Below are 22,122 nucleotides of genomic sequence, written 5' to 3'. Positions count from 1 at the left end.
GGCTGACCTTGAACTCACAGAGATCTGCCTGCCTCTGCCTTCCAAGTGGTGGGATTAAAGATGTGTGCCATGAGGCCCAACAACTAATTATCTTGCAATAACCTATGTGCACACTCTTATTTCCCATGAGACAGCTGGCGCAGAACAGTTAAATAACTTGGTCAAGATTCAGAAGCACAGAGCTGAGATATAAACTCCAGTAGTCAGGCTACAAAGCACATTCTTTAAATAAGAAGAAAGAAAAAACTAGAAAGAGGGGACAAGGAGGAGAGGGAGTGTGCGCATGCATGAGCACACATGACTTATGTGTTGAGAAAAAATCTGAAATTCAGTTATCTTCTACCATGCGGGTTCAGAGAATCAAACTCAGATCATTAGATTTGCCAGGGATCCTTTACCTAAGACACCTTGCCAGTTCCAGAGTATACTCTCAATCACAAAATCATACATAAAACGATGTGGAATTTACCTTGAAGATGGTTTTAAAATTAGAAATGAGCCGGGAGATGGTGGCACACGCCTTTAATCCCAGCACTCGGGAGGCAGAGGCAGGCAGATCTCTGTGAGTTCGAGACCAGCCTGGTCTACAGAGCTAGTTCCAGGACAGGCTCCAAAGCCACAGAGAAACCCTGTCACGAAAAAAACAATAAATAAATAAATAAATTAATTAATTAAATTAGAAATGGCTCCCAATATGTACCTCATAAAAGAAAACATACAAAGGTTCACAAAAGTTCTTTAATATATACAGCAATTATTTGAACAAACTTGAAAGTGAAGATTTCTGGATTCTTTTTTGTTTGTTTGTTTGTTTTTCAAGACCGGGTTTCTTTGTAGCTTTGGTGCCTGTCTTGGAACTAGCTCTTGTAGATCAGACTGGCCTCAAACTCACAGAGATCCACTTGTCTCTGCCTCCTGAGTGCTGGGATTAAAGGTGTGCGCCACCACCGCCTGGTGATTTCTGGGTTCTTATCCCAAAAAACTAAGCAGTAGATCTGGTATACAATCAACAATTTACACTTAAAAATAAAACAAAATAAACCTGTTGTGTATGTGTGCATGTGATATGATATGTACCTATGACTGTGGGCACATGCATCTCAGAACAAATACAGAGGTAAAAGGATAACTTTCTGGAGCCAGTTGCTTCCACTGTAGGTTCTGAAGCAGGAGGGGTGGGGGTAGGGAGGTGGGCTTGAACTCAGGTAGAGAGGTTCTCCTGATAATAATTTTGTTGTTGTTGTTGTTTGTTGGTTTGTTTTTTTTTCCCCCTCGTGACAAGGTTTCTCTGTAGCTTTGGAGCCTATACTGGAGCTAGCTCTTGTAGACCAGGCTGGCCTCGAACTCACAGAGATCCGCCTGCTTCTGCCTCCGAGTGCTGGGATTAAAGGCCTGTGCCATCACTGCCCAACTAAATTGTAATTTTTTTATTTTGAGACAAGGTTTCTCTGTAGCTTTGGTGCCTGTCCTGGAACTAGCTCTTGTAGATCAGGCTGGCCTTTTATGTGTATGCTGCTAACTCTAAGAAAGGAGGAACCATCTTTGCTTTACTCTCAGTATATATATTCCATCCCAAGTGCGGTACCTAGAATCTAAGATATAGTTATTGAATTTAGGATATAGTCATTTAATATACGAAGGAAGGAAACAATGGTATCCAACAGCACATCTTCTCTCTATATAACAGTATTCTTGTCAGGCAGTGGTGGTACAAACCTTTAATCCTAGCACTTTTATTTAACTCTGAGTTAAATAAAATATCTCTGAGTTCAAGGACAGCCTGGTCTACAGGAAGCTCAAGAACAGCTAGAACTACATGGAGAAACCCTGTCCCAAAAAACAACAGTACTCTCTGGGCCAGCGAAGATGGTTCAGCAAGTAAGGAAAACTTTCTGATTTTTAAGATTGATGACCTGAGTTTGATCCTGGGACCCACATAGTAAAAGGAGAGCACTGACTCCTGTAACTTGCTCTCTGGCCTCCATATATGTACATTCCCCTCCCAAATAAGTAAATAAATATGTAAAAACAAACAATTAATACTCATACTGTCTTTGTCTATCAGTGATATGTTCTGGTAAGCAGTACCAGACAGGGTCATCTGCTGATGTAACTGCCAAACAGGAAAGGAACTAGCATTAAAGAACTGTTTAGTCACATATAACTCCTGTAGTTACACAGGATAAATAAATCCTAAAGTCTACACAATATGACTATAGTTTAAAGCACCAGAAGAAAAGAATTTGAAGGTTTCAAACACAAAGAAATGATAAATATTTAAGGACACAGAAATGTTAATTAACCTTACTTGGTTATTATACATTGTATAAATATATCAAATTAAGACTGTACTCTTTAAGATGTGCAATTGATGTATGTCAATTCACAAAAGGGCCTGGCTGTGTCTCGATGACTTCAGTAAAAATTTGGCTGAAAGAAATACTTTGGCATATACACATCGAAAGGAATCAAGTTCAAAGAAGCAGTTTAAAAGCAATTATCCCTCTTCTACAAAAGACACATATGCCTTATCTATGAATGATCCTTCCTTTTTTTTCTTTTTAATTTGTATATCCAAGTATGTGTGTGTGCAAGAGTGTGGGGACCAGAAGACAACCTTGATTGTTATCCTCAGGACTGCTGTTCACCTCCTTTAAAACAGGGTTTCTCATTGGCTTGGTGTTCACAAATATGTCTAGACCAGATGGCCAATGAGCCCCACAACTCTGCCTGTCTCCACTTCCTGGCACTGATATTCCAAGTGAGCTCTGCTACCATTCAGACTTTTTACATTGGGCTTTGGGGATCAAGTTCAGGCCCTTGCACTTTCAAGGTAAGCATACTAAACCACGGCCACTCCTCTATAATTGCTAACATTTTTGTGTTTGTTTGTTTTCCAGACAGGGTTTCTCTGTAGTTTTGGAATCTGTCCTGGAATTTGCTCTGTAGACCAGGCTGGCCTAAAACTCAAAGAGATTGGCCTGTCTCTGCCTCCCGAGTGCTGGGATTAAAGGTGTGCATGACCACCACCTGGCTAAATGCTAATTCTGTACTAACAACATCATCACTTATTTAAGAATGCTAAACTAGCCTGGGTGGTGGTGGTGCACACCATTAATCCCAGCACTCAGGAGGTAAAGGCAGGCAGATCTCTGTGAGTTAGAGACCAGCCTGTTCTATGAATCGAGTACCACACAGCCAAGGTTACACAGAGAAACCCTGTCTTGAAAAAACAAAAAGAAATCTAGAGAAACACAAGCCATACAAATTTGGTTTTCAAGGGGCTGAAAAGATGTTTCAGTGAGTATAAAAGTGCTAGCTGTAAAAGCACGTGGACCTGGCTTGGATCCCAACACCCCTTGAGGGGCAGGGAAAGAGTTAGGTGAAAAATATATCTCAATCAACCTCAGAGATACAGAGTCAAGGAGACAGAAGGGCTGATGAATGGGCTTGTTGACTGTCAGTCTACTTCTAGATTCACTGAGAGACCCACCCTGTCTCAAGGGAATAAAGAAGAGTACTAGAGCACGCCCAACCTTCAAGTTCCAGCATGTGTACACACGTGAACACAGACAGGCAGGCAGGCAGACAGATAGACACACGCACACACACACACTCGCACAGAAAGAACATGGTGTTAACAACAACAAAAAAAAACTGGCTTTAACCAAGTGTGACATGATAGCTCACACCTATAATCCCAGCACTCAGGAGACTGAGGAAGGAGGATTGCTGTGGATCTGAAAAAAGAGAATTCAAGGCTCACTAGGCACAAAGATCCAGAGTCAAAGCCAATCAAAACAAAAACCCAACAAAACAAAACAAACAAACAAACAAACAAAAAAGCAGGCAAAATCTCCCACACAAGAATTAGAAAGAAAAGAAAAGAAAAGAAAAGAAAGAAAGAAAGAAAGAAAGAAAGAAAGAAAGAAAGAAAGAAAGAAAGCGAGCGAGCTTCCATGTTAGGCTTCGTCCCAATCTCTGAGCGCCTGGGAAAAGTCACATGACGTCTCTACTCTTAGCTTCCTGTCTTCAAAATGGGGAAATTGGACAAGATAATCTTTCTCTGGGCTCTCTCTGAATTACAATACCCATAAGGAAAACAAGAGCTGCTGAATAAAAATAAAATATACTTGTAGTTAGACAATGCAACTTGAACCCATGTAAGAATCAGCTTTTTATTTTTTTGGTGAAGGAAAACGCTTTAGGACATTTGGCTTCAGGAAACAAGGCTGACTGCTATATTGTCAATAAAAGAAAAGAACAGCAAGTCAGGAGGAATGCATTAGGAAAGCCTTGGATCAGAAAGAATAAGAGACCTGACCTAGGTTGGGCAATGAAGGATTGCAACACAAAACAAAAGAGCTGGAAGGCATAAACTAGAATGGGAAACCAAGGGCAAATGCTCTCTGAAGTCATAAAAGATAGAACCCAGAATTTGAAGGCATAAAAGCTAGGAGCACCCTTAACTATTCTCTTTGTATTCTGAACTAATGAGGAAAGTGGTAAATAAGCAAAGCATTCTGAAAGCAGCAGAAGCTGATTCCCAACACTGCCAAAGCCTGTGTAAAATCAAAAGCAACTGCTAAGGAAAAGATAGGGATTGCAAAATTCTAGACCCTAGCCACTAGAGCTGACCTGAATTTTTTTTTTTTAAATAAATGCCTCATCTGAAACTCCTGAACATATGCCCTGACAGTCAGCACTGATAGATCACTGCTGTCTTGTTTGTGAATTCCCTTTTTCTTGCCTGTCAGATGGTGACAAAAACAGTAAGTTCAGGACATTCAGAGAGACGCCCTGCCTTCTCCTCCCCTCCTCTCCTTCCATCCTTAACCTAACAATCTATCAATCAAGCCAAAAGCAAAGAAGCAGGCAGGAGCCAGAGGCCCCATGTGTTTATTCCTCAATATTCCCTCCCCCATCTCTTCAGGAGTGTTCAACAATTCAGGGCAACAATGGCTGCTAAGAGCCATCTCAATCTCTCCAGTAAACTCTGCCAGGAAGGTGCGGTGGAGCAAACATTGATTTCCTGAGGGGAAGTAGACATCCTTGGCTGACAGAAAATTCCTCAGTCACCATGCCAGACACTTACCATCATAGAGAAAGCTCTAAGGTACTGGTTGAATATTCAACCAGATTAGTTAAAGCTCAACATGGGTCAATTCTAACTAGTACCACAAACTCCTCTCCTATTTGGAAAGGGGGGGGGGGGCTGGTGAGATGGCTCAGTGGTGACGATCCAGTTTCAGTTCCCAGAACCCACGGGGTAGCTAACAAATTTTAATTCCAATTCCAGAGAATTCAACACCACTTCTGTCCTCTCTGGGTGCTGAATATATGTACACAGACAAACATTCAAGCGAAACACCCATATACATAAATCTTGAAGGAGCAAAAAAAAAAAAAAAGGCAGCAGAGGATGTGATGCCTTAGGTAAGCCATCTTCCACAATTTGGGTTTCCCTTCTTCATGATGGCTCCCAGCTTGATTACATCATACATGTTTTGCTGTTTGGGTTCTGTCGATTGTCCCTACAAAAAGTAACATTCCAAACTAGTTATATCAGAGGCAAGCCCATATTTCAGGGGGAAAAAATCTGGAGGAGGTTTCAAAGACTCTGCTTGCAAACTGAACTACAGCACTGATCAGCACTCCCTGAGCAGTCATTGCACGCAACACCCTAGGGTTCCAAGTTATCAGACGCTGATGCTCCCGGTAAAGCTCCGATCTTTTCATTCTTATCTACCTCTCCTACCTCTCTGTTCTGGAATAAAACCCAGGCCTTGTGCATTCTGGCCAACAACCACTCTTCCACTGAGTTACAACCCCAGACCCTTTCTTTTCTTTCACTTTGCTTCCTCCCCTCTTTCCATTCCAGAAATGCTTTTTCCTTGCAGAGTGTGTTCATCTCCTAGCAACTTCCAAACATTTACTTAAATATTTTATTAACCAAAAACACCTTCGAGCAAGTGTGCCCAAACAGGGTTCCAGAGTAACAGGTAAGGACTTTTAGGAAACAGACTCGGTCAGGTGGGCAGTTTATGCTAGTCATCTCAGCACTACAGAGGCAGGCGGGAAGACGAGGGCCTAGCAAACAAACAGTGGTGGTGCACGCCTTTAAATCCACCCAGCACTCTGGAGGCAGAGACAGGTAGATCTCTTTGAGTTTGTGGCCAGCTTGGTTCACAAAGTGAGTTCAAGGACAACCAGGTCAGGGCAACACAGAGAAACTCTGTCTTGAAAACAAACAAATAAACAAAACCAACTACCCAATCAAAAAAAAAAAAAGAATAGCTTGTTCTATGTAGTAAGTTCCAGACAAGCCAGGGTTACATAACAAGATCTATATGAAAAGAAAAATTCAACAAAAAAGGTAAACTTGTGCTTATGGTAATACTGGATTGCACAATAAATCATATGTTTCTCAAAATACTTCCAAGAAATTATTTTCTCCCAAAATATGAAGCACTATCACTCTCTCTTTCATCTGTCATTTGACTGCTCCATTCTTTGTGTACCAGTGAGGTAAAGCTTACAAAGTTACATTAAGGGGTAAAACTTGATAGCACCAAGACATAGTAGCTAAAGGTACAGTATCTTTCAAGACATTCAGCTTAAAGGTGGCAACCTAATCTAAGCACCTATAAGAGAAAACAGAGTCCATTTCTTCATTAAAGAGAATCATGAACAAAACACAAAGCTAAGCAATATTAATCCTTTCACCCACAGATTGCAACTGAATTTAGAAGACTCCAACACAAGTGGATAAAAAATGAAGATCACCCTCAGAAGTACCTTTCCACACAGGAAGAACAATGATCGTGAACATGGACTTCCTGAAACCAGATGCAGGAAGCAATCTAATGGGCCTGGAACAGTAGAAAGAACTCCTGGTATTCCCAGGCCTCCTTAAAACAGCATTATCCATCTGCACCCCAGAGAAAATGACAAATCACAGCCAGCACAGGATGAACCGTGCCAATAACCAGCTGGAACTTGACTCTACCGAGGTGGACTACAGCATCTGCCACCCAAACACAGGCAGCCTCTCTGGCAGCTGCCACTGGCAAAAGAGAATCAACCATTGTGTTATATAACTGGAAGAAATTCACAGCCCTGTTACCAAAAGTACCCAGATTTTGCTAAAAGCTACAGATGTACCAGAGACAAAGACCAAAATCCCTACAGCAAAAAACAAACAAACAAACAAACAAACATAGCAAACAAATAAACAACAACAACAAAAGAAAATCAAAATCAAGCTACCGTTAAAATCCAGGCAATAAGAGGGCACCACTACCCAAATACATATATCCAGCCTTTATTTATTAACACTTACATATGGAAATAGGTATTCCCTGCTGCAGCTGATGTAATTACAGAGAAATCAATTTATGCTGCATCTGCTGTGATCAGCTGAATGCATAGGGTGAGCAGAGCAAAGCAGAAAATCAAGAGCCAAAGAACAGCTCATCAACAGGCCAGCTGCTTTGTAGGAAACTGTAGGCTGCTCAAGTTTGCCGGAGGTGACCCTAACTAGAAACTATTGTACTATAGCCCTACAAGCTTCATTTCCTGAAACATCAACTAAGATCACTTTCCTGGAGGGAGGGACTCAGTCCTAATGCCTCCCGGGGCTGTAGGCACCTATGCTTCCAAGTCAAGCAGCAGAGGAGGTATCATTACACTATTTGGCAGCAATAAAACCACCAGGAGACTTTGATTTCCAATGGTTGCAGGAGATAACTGGCAGACAAGAATACTTTTAGGGGCCAAAGAATCTTTCTAGGTCAAGCTTTCAAAGCTACAGAGTAACTCATAAGGCCTGATATGTGTTATATAGTATAGTCAGTACCTCCTGCCCCTTGCTTACTAGACTGGTATCTATATTGATTTTTTTTTTGGTAGCTACCAATAGAAAACTTAGCAAACATGCCATGACAGTTAACTCTTTGTCCTTTCAGAGACCCAGCAGTACCATTTATCCCATTAAGAACATCATTCTGGGGGTTGGAGAGATGGCTCACCAGTTAAGAGCACTGACTGCTTTTCCTGGAGGTTCATTCCTAGCACCCACATGGTGGCTCACAACTGTTAACTCTAGTTTCAGGGGATCTGACACCAATGCACATAAAGTTAAAAAAACAAAAACAAAAAAATATCATTCATCTTTTTTTTTTTTTTTTTTTTCGTTTTTTGAGACAGGGTTTCTCTGTGGTTTTGGAGCCTGTCCTGGAACTAGCGCTTGTAGACCAGGCTGGTCTCGAACTCACAAAGATCCGCCTGCCTCTGCCTCCCAAGTGCTGGGATTAATATCATTCATCTTAAACATGTAACCTAGAGTCTACTACATTTATCAACTATTATGATTCTTATAATGAAATTTCAGCCAAGCAGGAAATACCATGAAGATTAAATGCCAGCCTATAACAAGTGTCTGACATGTGACAATAACAAGGTGTGAGAAAATTCATTCTACCAAGTAGCTGACCCACAAACAGAAACTGTATTCCAAGAGGTCTAAGCCTGCTGCAAATGACTCTGTAGGGAATCCTTTAATTTGGAACAAAATCACATTATCATTACCAGCTGCTCTGACCTTGTAATTGGTCATTACCCACAAACTAATGAGCTTCCCACAGAGTGCATACAACAGTTGGCAGTTAGTTCAGGGCAGTTCGGACCGGCAATGGGCAGTCAGATTTAGCCACCTCTTACCTTTTCAGACTTGACTTTCTTTAGAGGCCGACACTCATTCTCCCCTTCCTCTGGCTCCGGCTTAGTTCCCAAAGGATTGAGTGCTGCCCCAGGTTCAATAGCTATACTCCCAAGTGGCTCCACGGTTCCTGTATCCATCCCTGTACTTCCGTCATACTGACCACCCCGTCCTCCCAAGGGAACTGGCTGGAGGACCCCAGGATCCTTTTCCGAACAAGTCCCCACTCCTTCACTTCTCTCCTTCTTGCTCTTAGATGAGCTGTTCTCTTTTTCCTTTTTGGAGCCAGCTACACTGCGTGATGCCTTAGCAGCCTTCTCTGAGCCCTTGGGGCCAATAGCAGCAACCAGGCCTCCTGCACTGGTGCCATCTCCCGAGCGACCCTGCACTTCTTTCTTGTTTGCTGCTCCCTCACTTGGAGAGAACAAGGAAGTCCCTGGAGTGGGCTTACTAGTGTCTTTGCCACTCTTATTCCTTTTGGATTTTGATTTGCCTTCCTTCCCTTGAGGACCTGGCACTGGGGTCACAAACTTGATGTTGTCTGGTAGTGTGGCCACAGCGTTGGGAGCTGGTATCCCCACCTCCTTTGAGCCTGACATTTCCAGTTTCTGCTGGTCCTTTTCCAGATCGGCGTCCAGGTCAATGATGAGATTCCCTACTCCAATGTCCCATTCATCCCCACTGTCGTATGTCTCAACCGGGTTTGCATCCACTCCTTTCCCTCCGGAGGCTCCACTGCTCAAGGACATCTTAGAGTCAACGTCCCACCTCAAGATTCAAGGCTCTTCCTTGCCCCCAGTTTTCCTATTTTCAGCTTCAGCTATGTTCTCAAACCTGCCTCCTTGGCCAGTACATGTCCAGTGGACAACATCATTGCTGGAAAAAGAAAATTTTAAAAATCTGTTAAAGAAAACAATACAGGCAAGGAGATAGACTGAAATAAACTCCCATTCAAAATGGAACTTCCTGTGTGGCTATCATACCTCAATGGGCAAGACAAGCTCAGTTGTATTTCCAACCATGTCACGACGGACCTAGAGAAGGTAATTCCCACTCAATCTCCTCAGGGAAGAATACAGTATTTCTAGGTGCCCAAGATTCTGTGGTGTTAACTAGTAGTCCTTTACAATTAGTTCCCCCTTCCTGAAAGACTTCTGCTACTACGGCCAGCTGGCAATCCTGTTTGAATCAATACAGGTCCAAGCACATCACAGATTGAAGTTGCAACAATTCTGCTCACATCCCCTTTCTGCTAGCTACTTGAATTATCAGTGATCAGAACATGATCTAGCAAAAGCCTTAACAGCTCTCTGCTAACAGTCAATCCCTACTAAAAATGGTGTACAGATTCCTTGTCATTCTAGCATTTAAGAAAAAAGCCTTATTATGGTTAAGGGAAATAAAACAGAAGGCAGACTAGGAAAAATGCAAATTCAGTGTGCAACTGCAACCAGAGGGAATAATTCTCAGAAGGGACTGAACTTATGACTTAAGCCCAAAGAAGTTACAAAGTCCTTATCAAACTGTAGGCTGGAAATCATGTCCACAAAGCAGGGTTCAATACAGCCTTTCACGCTAAAATATCTATGAAGAAAAATATTTTCCTTGACTCCGCTGAAAGCCTATCTCCTGAAAGTAGAGTGGTTCTTTCTTTGATATGGTGAAATTTAAAGAACCAACTGGAAAACACCACGACTTTACCCAACTTAAAGCAGAGACTGGCTTTAAAAGGATAATTTATGTCTCTCCACTGTCTTCAGGGAAACTTCATCTAGAAAACCCAGAAACCAATATGTACCATCCAGCAACTACTTTATGATAAAGCCAAAAGTTTGTTCTTACTTATTCTTTTGTGTACTATCTTTCTGTATCTGTTTAGAAATGATTCACAGAGAACAAGGCAAGACTTTCCACCTATTCTGTCATAAGAGTGTCTACAAAATTAGGGTCCTGGGCTGGAGAGATGGCTCAGTGGTTAAGAACATTGCCTGCTCTTCCAAAGGTTCTAAGTTCAATTCCCAGCAACCACATGGTGGCTCACAACCATCTGTAATGGGGTCTGGTGTCCTCTTCTGGCCTGCAGACATACACACAGACAGAATATTGTATACATAATAAATAAATAAAAAATCAAAATTAGGGTCCTGAGGCAAAAAAAAAAAAGTCATTCTAGAACAGGACTGTACTAAGTGAACACATGCAAGTAACTGAGATTTTTTTTTTTTTTTTTTTTAGTTTTTCGAGACAGGGTTTCTCTGTGGCTTTGGAGCCTGTCCTGGAACTAGCTCTGTAGACCAGGCTGGTCTCAAACTCACAGAGATCTGCCTGCCTCTGCCTCCCGAGTGCTGGGATTAAAGGCGTGTGCCACCATTGCCCAGCATAAGTAACTGAGATTTTAAGCAAGAAGTAATACACCTTAATCTTCAGTTTAGCTTTAGATTTGAGAAGCATACCCATTAATTAAGTAGAAAATTTATTGTCAACAGCAATTACTATTTATTAGCAAATATTAAGTCTACACAAACCTTGCTTTCTATAGAATGAGCTAAAGGGTGGGAGGATAAGATATAATAACTAAGAGAAGGAAAATTACCCCATTAAAGTCAAAGGAAATATAACCCCTGAAAAGTCAGAGAGATGAGGATTTTCAAAGTGACCTAAGCATTCTAAAGAAATGTTTAGTGAACTATCTAGAATTTTTAATATTCAAGAAGACTTGGGTTGCAAGAGTAGTAGAACAGATATTTGTTCATTCACCTGATGTTCTTAACACTTGCCAGGTAGTGGTAACACACACCTTTAATCCCAGCACTTGGGAGGCAGAGGCAAGCAAATCTCTGGGTTCAAGGCCAGCCTGGTCTGCAGAGCTAGTTCTAGGACAGCCAGAGCTACACAGACAAACCCTGTCTCAAAAAAACAAAACAAACCAATCAACCAAACAAACAACAAAAGTGCAGAAATAAAACTTATTCCCTAAGATACACCAAACATTAAACAAATGTTAGGAATATAGCAACAAATCACAGTGAACAAAGCAACAGAATGTGGTATTGGAAACAATTCTATAAGGGCGAAGGGCATTTTTAGGAACGGGAATGGTAAACTGAATTTCCACTGAAGAGGATTATAACAGCACAGATCTTCGGCAGCTGATAATGCGTCAAGTCGACACACTCTTTAACTGTGGCTAGGGTTAACACCTACTCCACATTAATTCTCCAGAGCTACATTATTATCGGTGTGTAATTTAGCCACTCACTAATGGCCACATGTAGTTTTATCCTTGAAAAACTACTATAACTTTCCTTATATTCAAGAGAATTTTCTCTATAAAATAGGATGGTAATAAAGAGACTGGAGGAGAGAAAAGGAAAGCATAAACATAAAATGAATGGGACTTGCTAAGAGTTCTTTTTTTCACTAAACTGGTTGACGTATATAAGAGATAAAGCATGCCAATAAGGAAGAAAAGCTTTAAAAAGGTAACAGTCTGAAATGAAAAGATATAACTTAGTTGAAACGACAAAAGGACATACCACTAGGGAAGAGAGGAGGGAAGCAGAGGGTAGTAAAATGCTTGCTTATACACAAAGAAAGGAAGATGCAAATTAAAGCTTAGTGTCAATTAAAACCACAACAATCAAAAAAGCACAAAGATAAATCTATGCAATAAGATCACATAAAGTTATCTTTCCAGAATGCACACAGAATGAACAATAAAAGACAAAATAATAAAGGAAACAGAGAGATGCCACTGAAGAGATTAGAAGGGGAGAAAAGCAACCTACCAAAGATAAAATACAGGGATAACACATTGAGGAGAACAAAGACCTTGCATACAAACTGAAAATGGTCACTAAATGTTCAGCAAATTCATTTGTTTAGAGAGACAGAATCTCAAGCAGCCCAAGGAGCCTTCAAACAAGCTACGTTAACTGAAGATGGCCTTGAACTTTGACCCTCATCCGCTGACTTGGACAGGAGAAGCAGGTACCACACACTTAGCCTTTTTTTAGACTGGATCTCCTTATGTTGCCAAGATTGGTTTCAAACTCATGAGTTCAAGTAGGCTTCCTGCCTCAGTCTCCTAACACTTGGGATTACAGGCTATGTGTCATTACACTTGGTTTTGTGAAATCAATGGTTTTCAAACAGGAAAAACAGCCAGGCAGTGGTGTTTCATGCTTTTAATGCTAGACCTCAGGAGGCAGTGGGAGAAGTTGGAGGTCAGCCTGGTCTACAGAGGGAGTTCCAGGAAAACCAAGGTTACACAAAGAAACCCTATCTTGAAACAGCTCCCACCACCACACCCCCCAAAAAGACAAGCATGGGCTACATTAGATATGATCTTAAAAACAAACAACAAAAAATGAGGAGAAGGGAAAGGGAATCTATAGAATTTTGAATAGAAAACTTGTTAGGTAAGAATCTTTTACTAGAAGCTACAGTAAAATAAACAAACCTCTCTCTATTTTGTTTTTTCAAGACAGGGTTTCTCTGTGTAGCCTTGGCAGTCCTAGAATTTACTTTGTAGACCAGGCTAATCTCAAATTCATAGACATCTGCCCACCTCTGCCTGGAATTAAAGGGATTCAGCAGGCTGTAAATAAATAAATTCTTTTAAAGATCTTATATATACTACTAGGTCTGTTGGCAAAGCTACTTGAGAAATTGAGGCAGGAGGCTCACAAGTTTGACAACTGCCTGGACTAGAGTTAAATTCAAGACCAGTCTGTGCATCCCAGGGAGATTTTGTTTCAAGAGTAAAAAACAAAAAACAAACAAACAGCCGGGCGGTGGTGACGCATGTCTGACGCACGTCTTTAATCCCAGCACTCGGGAGGCAGAGGCAGGCGGATCTCTGTGAGTTCGAGGCCAGCCTGGTCTACAAGAGCTAGTGCCAGGACAGGCTCCAAAGCTACAGAGAAACCCTGTCTCAAAAAAAAAAAAAAAAAAAAAAACCAAAAAACAAAAACCAACCAAACAAAAAATAACAAAACATTTTTAAGTGGGAAAAGAATGTTATTTTATTTATTTTATATCCTGACTGAAGTTTTCCCTCCCTTCTCCTCCCATCAAAAACATTTTTAGCCAGTAAGTGGTGGCACACTCCTTTAATCCCAACACTAGGGAGGTAGGGGCAGGCAGATCTCTGTGAGTTCAAGGCCAGTCTAGCCAACAAAGCTAGTTCCTGGACAGATAGGGCTATTTCAGAGAGAAACCCTAGAAGGGTGGGGAGAGATCAGTTGAGCCAAAACTTCCATGTTCTAGCTTCAATCAAAACAAAAATTATATTAAAGGTTTTAGCTGTTTTTAATGTGGTCAAAACAGTATTTTTTCATTTTTGCAAAGTTTTTAAAAGATTTATTTATGTATATGGGTGTTTTGCCTTTGTGTGTGTGTGTGCACGCACATACATGTGCCCCACAAAGGCCAGAAGAGGGCACTGGATTTTCTGAAACTGGTGTTATCGATGCTTGTGGGGTATTAAGAACTGAAACCAGGTCCTCTGCAAGAGCAGCAAATGTTCTTAACCACTGTGCCTTCTCTAGAACTATGTTTTCAATTATTTAAGAATACATATATCTTGTCAGAAATTTCATAAAACACTAAAACCAGTTCCATAAATGTAAATAATTCTTGTAAAAACAAATACAATTGGGCAATCTGAAGATACCATAAATATTAAAAGTTATCATTATTAAAAAGTTATTTTTCTTCTAGAAAACTATCTAGAATTTCTGAATGTCAGGAACATAAAAAAGACATTACAAGGAATGATTTCTAGTGGTCTTGATGTTCTTTTAGAGAGCTCTTGTTCTATTTCTGACAAAAGAATTGCATAAGCATTACATTACTTGAAGCAGGTGTCTTTTCAGAAACCCAGCTTTCAAAATTCAGCAGGCTTCATAGTAACTTCGGTGGTACATTTCAAAATACACACTGCAAAATTGCCAAGGATTCTTTAATTAGCCTTGGTCACAGCAGCCAAAACATTTCCCATCTGTTCCCTATAGTATCTCTGGCTTTATAAAGCTAATAATCAGCTCTGACAGGTCATTGAAGAGATGTTTAACCTTAGGAAGTAGGATAACTATCAAGCTAGATGGAAATGAAAAGCAGTGACCTCTTGCTTCCATAGATGAGAAAGTACAGGATCAAGACAACCAACTGTTTAAAGAGAGAATGTTTCAAAGCACTTATACTATGCAAGAACTTCTGTCACTGCTTTCCTTGCTTTTCTTCCCTTCTGTGGAATTGTACTCCATTTCCCTATTTAGGACCCCCACACAACATCTGACATCTTTCGTCCACCATAACTTGTCAGTGTCACCTGTGCTGTTTCTGCGGATATCACCAAGAAACTCTTTCTGTATGGCTATGGCTAAAGGACCAACAAGGTCATAAGGATTATTCTTCAATCTCTATACCCAAACAAAGTAGTCACATCATAACTGAAGTCCAGGTCCCAATTTCCTATTTGGAACCTAAATATAGCTCTTGACCTGACAGTCCAGGGATAAATTCATAAACCACACACACACTTTCAGTTATCAACTGCATGTTTTGAGGTTATTTGTCACAGGCCACACTACCATAGGAATAAATCAGACCTCTCTACTAGAAGACTAAGACTGAAAAGAGTAGTTTACTGCCCTTGCTCAGAAGGCAAATCAATTACTTCAGCCAAACTTACATATAAGCACAACAGAAGTACTTCCCTTTCTACCCAGATAGAGCTCTGTCTGTAACCCTAAAGCCTTTAAACAGAGATTTCTTTTTCTTCTTAACTACTCACAGACAATCCAGTTTAGGCAGAAAATAAAGCATAAAGTGCTACACTCTCCTCTTTTTAGGGCTTTATATAATTTTTTTTACAGGCTTTGGCCTGGACGAGTGACAGCTGCATTTAAGTGTACATGGTTTGCTTACAAAACTCATGTCACAAATGAGCAGCAGTCAGGACCATCTGGCTACGCACTCTTCTCCAAAAATAATGCTATATTCACTTCTGGTTAACATATTATCATAAAAAAAATTAAACTTAGAATCAGAAGATGTGATTTCAAGGGCTGGAGAGATGGCTCAGCATATTACATATTGTTCTACCAGAGGACTGTGGATTCAATACCCAGTATCCACACTGGGAAGCTCATAAGCAGCTGTAACACAGCTCCAAGAGATCCAAAACCTTCTTTTGGTCTGTGCAGGCCCTCCCACACATGTTGCATACACTATACAAGCACATACACACATAAATAAATAAAAAAATTAGAGAAAAATTATTTCAGAACTTGAATTTCCACTGACATTAAGCAAGCTTCATCACTAGATATTAATTTTTCTTATATGAAATGGGAGAAAAATCCATCATTTCTAAGCATGTTCTCAGAACATAAAACTAAAACAGACAACTCAAAACTATCAGTGATTGAAATATCATAAAGTTCTGGTGTCCAAACATGCAGAGGGCTATTTTAGGGTTAAACTTCGTTGGTCAACTAACTAGACTAACTAGTCTCCCCCCTCCCATCCATCCTCCTATCTATCTATCTATCTATCTATCTATCTATCTATCTAATTATTTATTTGGTAAAGAGAGACTCATTGTGTAGTTCAGGCTGGCCTAGAATACAGACTAGGTTTACCTCTGCCTCCCCAGTGCTGGGAAACAAAGGCATGTACCACTATGCCTTACCTTTTTTTGTTTGGTTTGGTTTTTAAGTATAGGGTCTCACTGGGTAGCCTAGGCTTGCCTTGAACTCAAGATCCTCCTGCTTCCTGTGTACTGAGACTATAAGAATGTGCTGCCTCAGCTAGCTATAAGTCATCTACAGCATTTAAAAAAGTAAAGAGCCGCACAGTGGCACATGAATTTAATCCCAGCACTCAGAAGGCAGAGTCAGGTGGATCTCTGTGAGTTTGAAGCACGCTGGTCTACAAAGCAAGCACTATACAGAGAAACACTATCTAGAAAAAAACAAAGTTAAAAAAAGTATAAAGAAAATGTTAAAACAGATTACAGATTTTACCAATAGCCATTGGGGTCCTATGAAGGGAAATGACAATCATTTCTTCTTTTACAGACTGATCTAGGTTCTCCTTTTCAAGGATTCCTACCCAGCTGGGATGTAACTGAGTTATTAGTACAGTGCTTGCTTTTAAATCTTAGTAACCTAATGGATAAACCACAGACCTCCAAAAATGCTAGCCTAGCAGGCATGGTTCAATCCCGTAGCACCCATAGAAACACACTTGGGAGTTAGAGGCAGGAAGACCAGAAGTTCAAGACCATCCTCAGGAGGTAGAGAAGGACATTTTCTTCAGTGGTATAGCCACTGATAAGCTGTCCATTCCTCCATAAATAACCCCCAGCCCTCATTCACATAAGTAACCCTAATTAAATTCCTTGGTTCACAATTCAAAAGAAGAAAAAAAGACATCAAAGTAAAAGGTGAAGAAATAGGAAAGAAATCAGAAGTGGGAGGGTCAATAGGTAAGTGGATGTAAATACAGACAAATTATATATATGAAAATATTTAATATATGCTAATAAAATAACATCCCCTACACTATTTCTACCTTCAGATGTGGCTCAGAAAACCTTATTCCATAATGACTGACAGATTCTATCTTGTTTCAAAATCTTTCAGGTCCAGGCTAGGGGCGCAGCTCAGTGATAGAGTACTTAACTATTATGCATAGATCTCTGGGTTCAATTTCCAGCACCTCAAAACAAACATCTCTCAGGTTCAATGTACAAAGCTCATATTTTCTTTCACCAAGCTCTTCCAACCCACTAAATTGTTGAGCTGACAAGGCACACCTTCAAATAACAATGGTATGAAGTTCAATATGGGTATGTGCATAGAGAACTGAAAATAAATCAATGGGATACAACAAAGTTGCTGAGAAGAATATCATATTATATCATCTTCCCTGAATCCCAATGCTGCCCTTAAATCACATCATCTTAGGCACCCTCCGGTGAGGATAGTACAACATGTAAGCCACTCTGAGCTTACTCAGACAGAATAGTAACCTATCTCCCTCTCGACCTGCCACATTTCAAGAGAACTCACTAATCAACTTAATTTCCACCCAGGGCTCTATGAGAAATACAATCAACTTCCCTTTGGGTTTCTTCCTTACATTAAACTAATTTATTGCATTTATTATTGTAACAAAGGAACTGTGTCATCTCCTCAAGTAACAGCTCTCTGCCATGTAACACCAATGAAGTTAGATTAAAAAAATACACTAACTGTATCAATTTGAAAAGACAGATCCAATCAACTGAGCTCATCTGACCATGTGTCACATAAGGACAGCAGAGCAGAATTGTAGCATCTCTGTCTCCAAATCTTTTTAAGCTGCAGCTCATGAATAGTTTTATGGTCCTTACAAGCTTCTATTCTCAGGCAAAGATTATGAGGCTTGACCTGTTTCATTTCACATAAGCAACTGACATTTCCAGAAGGACAAAGCTATTCAACAGAGCTCAGGTATAGACAGATCCTTGGTTGTTTGTCAATATCGTTCTGTGTCAGCAGAAGTATCTCACATAAGATGAACAGCATACTAAACCTGTAAATAATTCAGTCTCAATTCTCCAGAGATTTAATTGGTGAAACTGACCCATATAGGAAAAGATTTATCAAGACCTGTATGTAGGCCAAAAAGCAGAAGGCAAAGATGATCTGAAACAACAACAATAACAACAACAAAAACCTCTGCCACTATGTTCCTGTTGCAATTAAAGGACTATATATTCCTTTATATTTTCCTCAAAGAGAAAAATACTATTATTATTTTTTGCATGTAGGAGGGAGCTAGACTCAGTGTGAGAGTACTTGTCCCATTGTATGGGGCGTGGATAAAGCCCTGAATTCCAGCTCTAATACCAAGGATGGGGGAGGAAGGCATGATAGCACATGCATAAAATCTAGGCACTCAGATAGCTGAGGTCAGAGGCTCACAAACTGGAAGTCAGCCTGAGTTTCATAACAAATGCCAGGGCAACTGGGACACATGGTAAGATTCTGTCACAAAACAAACAAAACCCACAACAATCAGTTAGGGAAAGATTACAAAACAAAGCAGGTTCCATGTTTCTCAAAATATTTAATTGTCCTTTAGTATTTTGTTAACTTTCAGCTTAAGCTATGCATAATTCCTTCTAAAACCAGATGTTCTAAACATAACCAACTCATGTGAAACCTCCCCATGTATAGATAGCTCTTTGACCTACAAGAGGTTATCACCCATTAGTCATCCTAAATTGAAAATGGCATTACCAAAATACATTTAGTATGCTTCATCTACAGATTGAATATGAAGGTTTTGAAAACATTACACCATCAAGTATGACTGTTTACCACCATGACTGAGTGGCTACTGGGAACTGCAGCCCCGGCCCACCCCAACCCCAGCACTCCTGAGAGTAGAAAACTACATACTGACATACTGCTAGTCCAGATACAGATAAACATCAAAATCAAACTCTGAAGTATAATTTGCTTTGCTTCTGACTTTTCTTTCTTTCTTTCTTTTTTTTTTTTTTTTTTTTTTGTATTTTGTTTAACTTTTTTCTCTGTATAACAGCCCTGGTTGTCCTGGAACTTGCTTTGTAGACCATGCTGGTCTTTAACTCTGATCTGCCTGCCTCTGCCTTCTAAATGCTGGGACTAAAGGCATGTGCCACCACTGTCCAGCACTTTCTAACTTTTAAAAAGGGGTCTAGAATATGGCTCCTATTAAATATGTATAATTTTCTCATAATCACAAACCCAAAAAGTTCTAACAACCAATTATAAACTGAAGAAGACTGGCTGGCTATGCATACTTAAAAAATGGTGGCATATGACTGTAATCTCAGAAGCAGGTAATCTCTAAATTCTAGACTAACCTAAACTACATTAACTAGCCAAGGTTACACAGGAGAACCTGTCGAGAGAGAGAGAGAGAGAGAGAGAGAGAGAGAGAGAATGGAATTAAAGGATGTATGAGAAATGGCTCAGCAACTCCAGTTCCAGGAGATCCAATGCCTTCTTCGAACCTCTGTGGGCTCCTGCATGTATATGGTGCACATAAACTCATACAAGCAAACACATATACATAAATCTATTTTTTATAAAGAAAAGAAAGATAAATTTTTAGTATACATAAGAATGGGCATATAAAGCAATAAACATATACTTAAATATACAATAAATATAAAAATTCTATCAGACTTAAAGTATACATTTGTCAAACTGGTCATGTCTGGAAGGTCAACACTGAGAGGGAGCATGAGCAAACACTGTAGTGTATTGGGAAAGTCCTATACAGGGAATTGATTTGTGGCTATCTGGCTAAACAAAAGATGTATATAAGATCTGTGCATTTGACAGGCATGGTGATGTTTGTCTTTTATCCAAGCTCTCAGAGAAGCAGAACTCTGAATTCAAGACCAGAACTACATAGTCAGGTTTACATAGCAAGTTCAAACCAACCAAGCTACATAGTGGGACTCTGTTTCAAAAGGATGAACAAGTAAAGATAGACAGATTTGTGCATTTACTTTACTTCACTGTGTATACAGTATAGTATTCTTTTCCAAACAAAATTAAGGGAGTAAATACAAAAATCCCATGTGATGGCTCAGTGGTTAAGAGCACTGGCTGCTCTTCCAGAGGACCAAGTTCAAGTCCCAGCTAACAACTCTCTGTAACTCTAAGATCTGAAACCTCACAGAGACATACACACAAGAAAAACACCAATGCACATAAAATAAAAATTTTTGTTCAATTGTTTATTTATTCATTTCTCTATTTGATTTTTCAAGACAGGGTTTCTCTGTAGCTTTGGAGCCTGTTTTAGAACTAGCTCTGTAGACCAGGCTGACCTTGAACTCACAGAGATCTATCTGCCTGCCTCTGCCTTCCAAGTGCTGAGACTAAAGGTTTGTGCCATTAAACCCAGCCAAAATAAATATTTTTTTTAAATCCCGTATTACTAGATCCTAGCCCTAAAATAGTAGTAATTTATTTATATACTTACATTTACAGTGTTGAGGATGGAACTCAGGACTTGTGCAATCTAAATATGTGCTCTACACTGAGTTACATACCTTTATCCTTATTATGCTGTTTTAAATTTATTTATTTTTTACATGTCTATCTATTATTATTATTATTATTATTATTATTATTATTATGGGTTCCAGGGATTGAACCCAGGTTGCTACATTTGTATAGCAAGCACCTTTCATCCCATCAGTCTTCATTTGAAGCATTTTTTTATGCAAAGGGAACCATGTCATCAAACATCACAAGTTAGGATATTTTCTTTTTTTTTTAATATTTACTTATTTATTATGTATACAATATTCTATCTTGTGTGTATGGCTGAAGGCCAGAAGAGGGCACCAGACCCCATTACAGATGGTCGTGAGCCACCATGTGGTTGCTGGAAATTGAACTCAGGTCCTTTGGAAGAGCAGGCAATGCTCTTAACCACTGAGCCATCTCTCCAGCCCCAAGTTAGGATATTTTCAACAGGAAAAAGAGAAGGAAGAAAAAAGTTAAACAAAGTATAGATTATGATTCAATATATGGTCTCACTATAAGATCTTAGATCTGAAAAAAATAATGAAAGAGAAATAATAAAGGAAATAAATATAGATACTAACTTTTAGCGGGGGGAACTTAAACTAAATATAAAAGCATATCAAATGGCTCAAAAAGAAAGATTAGGTAAACATAATACAAACTGATGTAACCAAATATTGAGACATGACCATATTAGGAAGACTCATTAAGGAGGAAAGGGCAATAGTGTAATACAGTACTTATTTATATGCATACAGGAATAGCTAGCAGTGACATGTGCCTATAGTCTCAGCTTCTCAAGAGTAATTGATCCTATGAGCTTGAGAATAGCCTAAGAAACAAGAAGCCCATGGTCCAAAAAAAAAAAAAAAAAAAAAAAAAAGAGAGAGAGAGATTAAATAAAATATAATAAAAACACTAAATACTTAGGTTGCTTTCAGAGAGTAAGTCCTAATATTAAGGGGCACATAATAGTCTAAATTGATTTTTTTTCATTAAAAATTAAAGCACTGTTACACGCACACACACACACACCCTGCTGAAGATCCAACCCAGGCCCTCACTTGTGCTATATGCTATACATGAGCTGTGTCATTGAACTACATTGGCTTCATTATATTTTTAAGAAAAGTCAAGAAACAACAACCAAGGCAGTTGTGACGCTTGCCTTTAATCCCAGCACTCAGGAGGCAGAGGCAAGTGGGTTTCTGTGAGTTCGAGGCCAGCCTGGTCTACAGAGTAAATTCCAGGACAGTCAGAGCTATACACAGAGAAACGCTATCTCAAAAAAAAAAAAAAGCCGGGCGGTGG

The 22,122-nt window shown here is 39.7% G+C and overlaps 1 protein-coding gene across 3 annotated transcripts in view; it reads right to left on the bottom strand.

Moving 5' to 3' along the window:
* Positions 1 to 22,122, bottom strand: part of Znf609 (zinc finger protein 609) — a 155,286-nt gene that overhangs the window by 107,179 nt on the left and 25,985 nt on the right. For all 3 annotated transcript variants that reach the window (XM_005347754.3, XM_013346576.2, XM_026778904.1), the window contains exon 2: positions 8,722 to 9,595. In XM_005347754.3, coding sequence (XP_005347811.1) covers positions 8,722 to 9,468 — 747 coding nt within the window. In that variant the 5' untranslated portion in view covers positions 9,469 to 9,595. The remainder of the gene's footprint in view (positions 1 to 8,721; positions 9,596 to 22,122) is intronic.

Source organism: Microtus ochrogaster, chromosome 5 (assembly GCF_000317375.1).
Source record: "Microtus ochrogaster isolate Prairie Vole_2 chromosome 5, MicOch1.0, whole genome shotgun sequence".
In the NCBI taxonomy this organism is placed as follows: Eukaryota; Metazoa; Chordata; class Mammalia; order Rodentia; family Cricetidae; genus Microtus; species Microtus ochrogaster.
The sequence above is the reverse complement of the archived record's forward strand: the minus strand, read 5'-3'. Positions and strand labels throughout refer to the sequence as shown.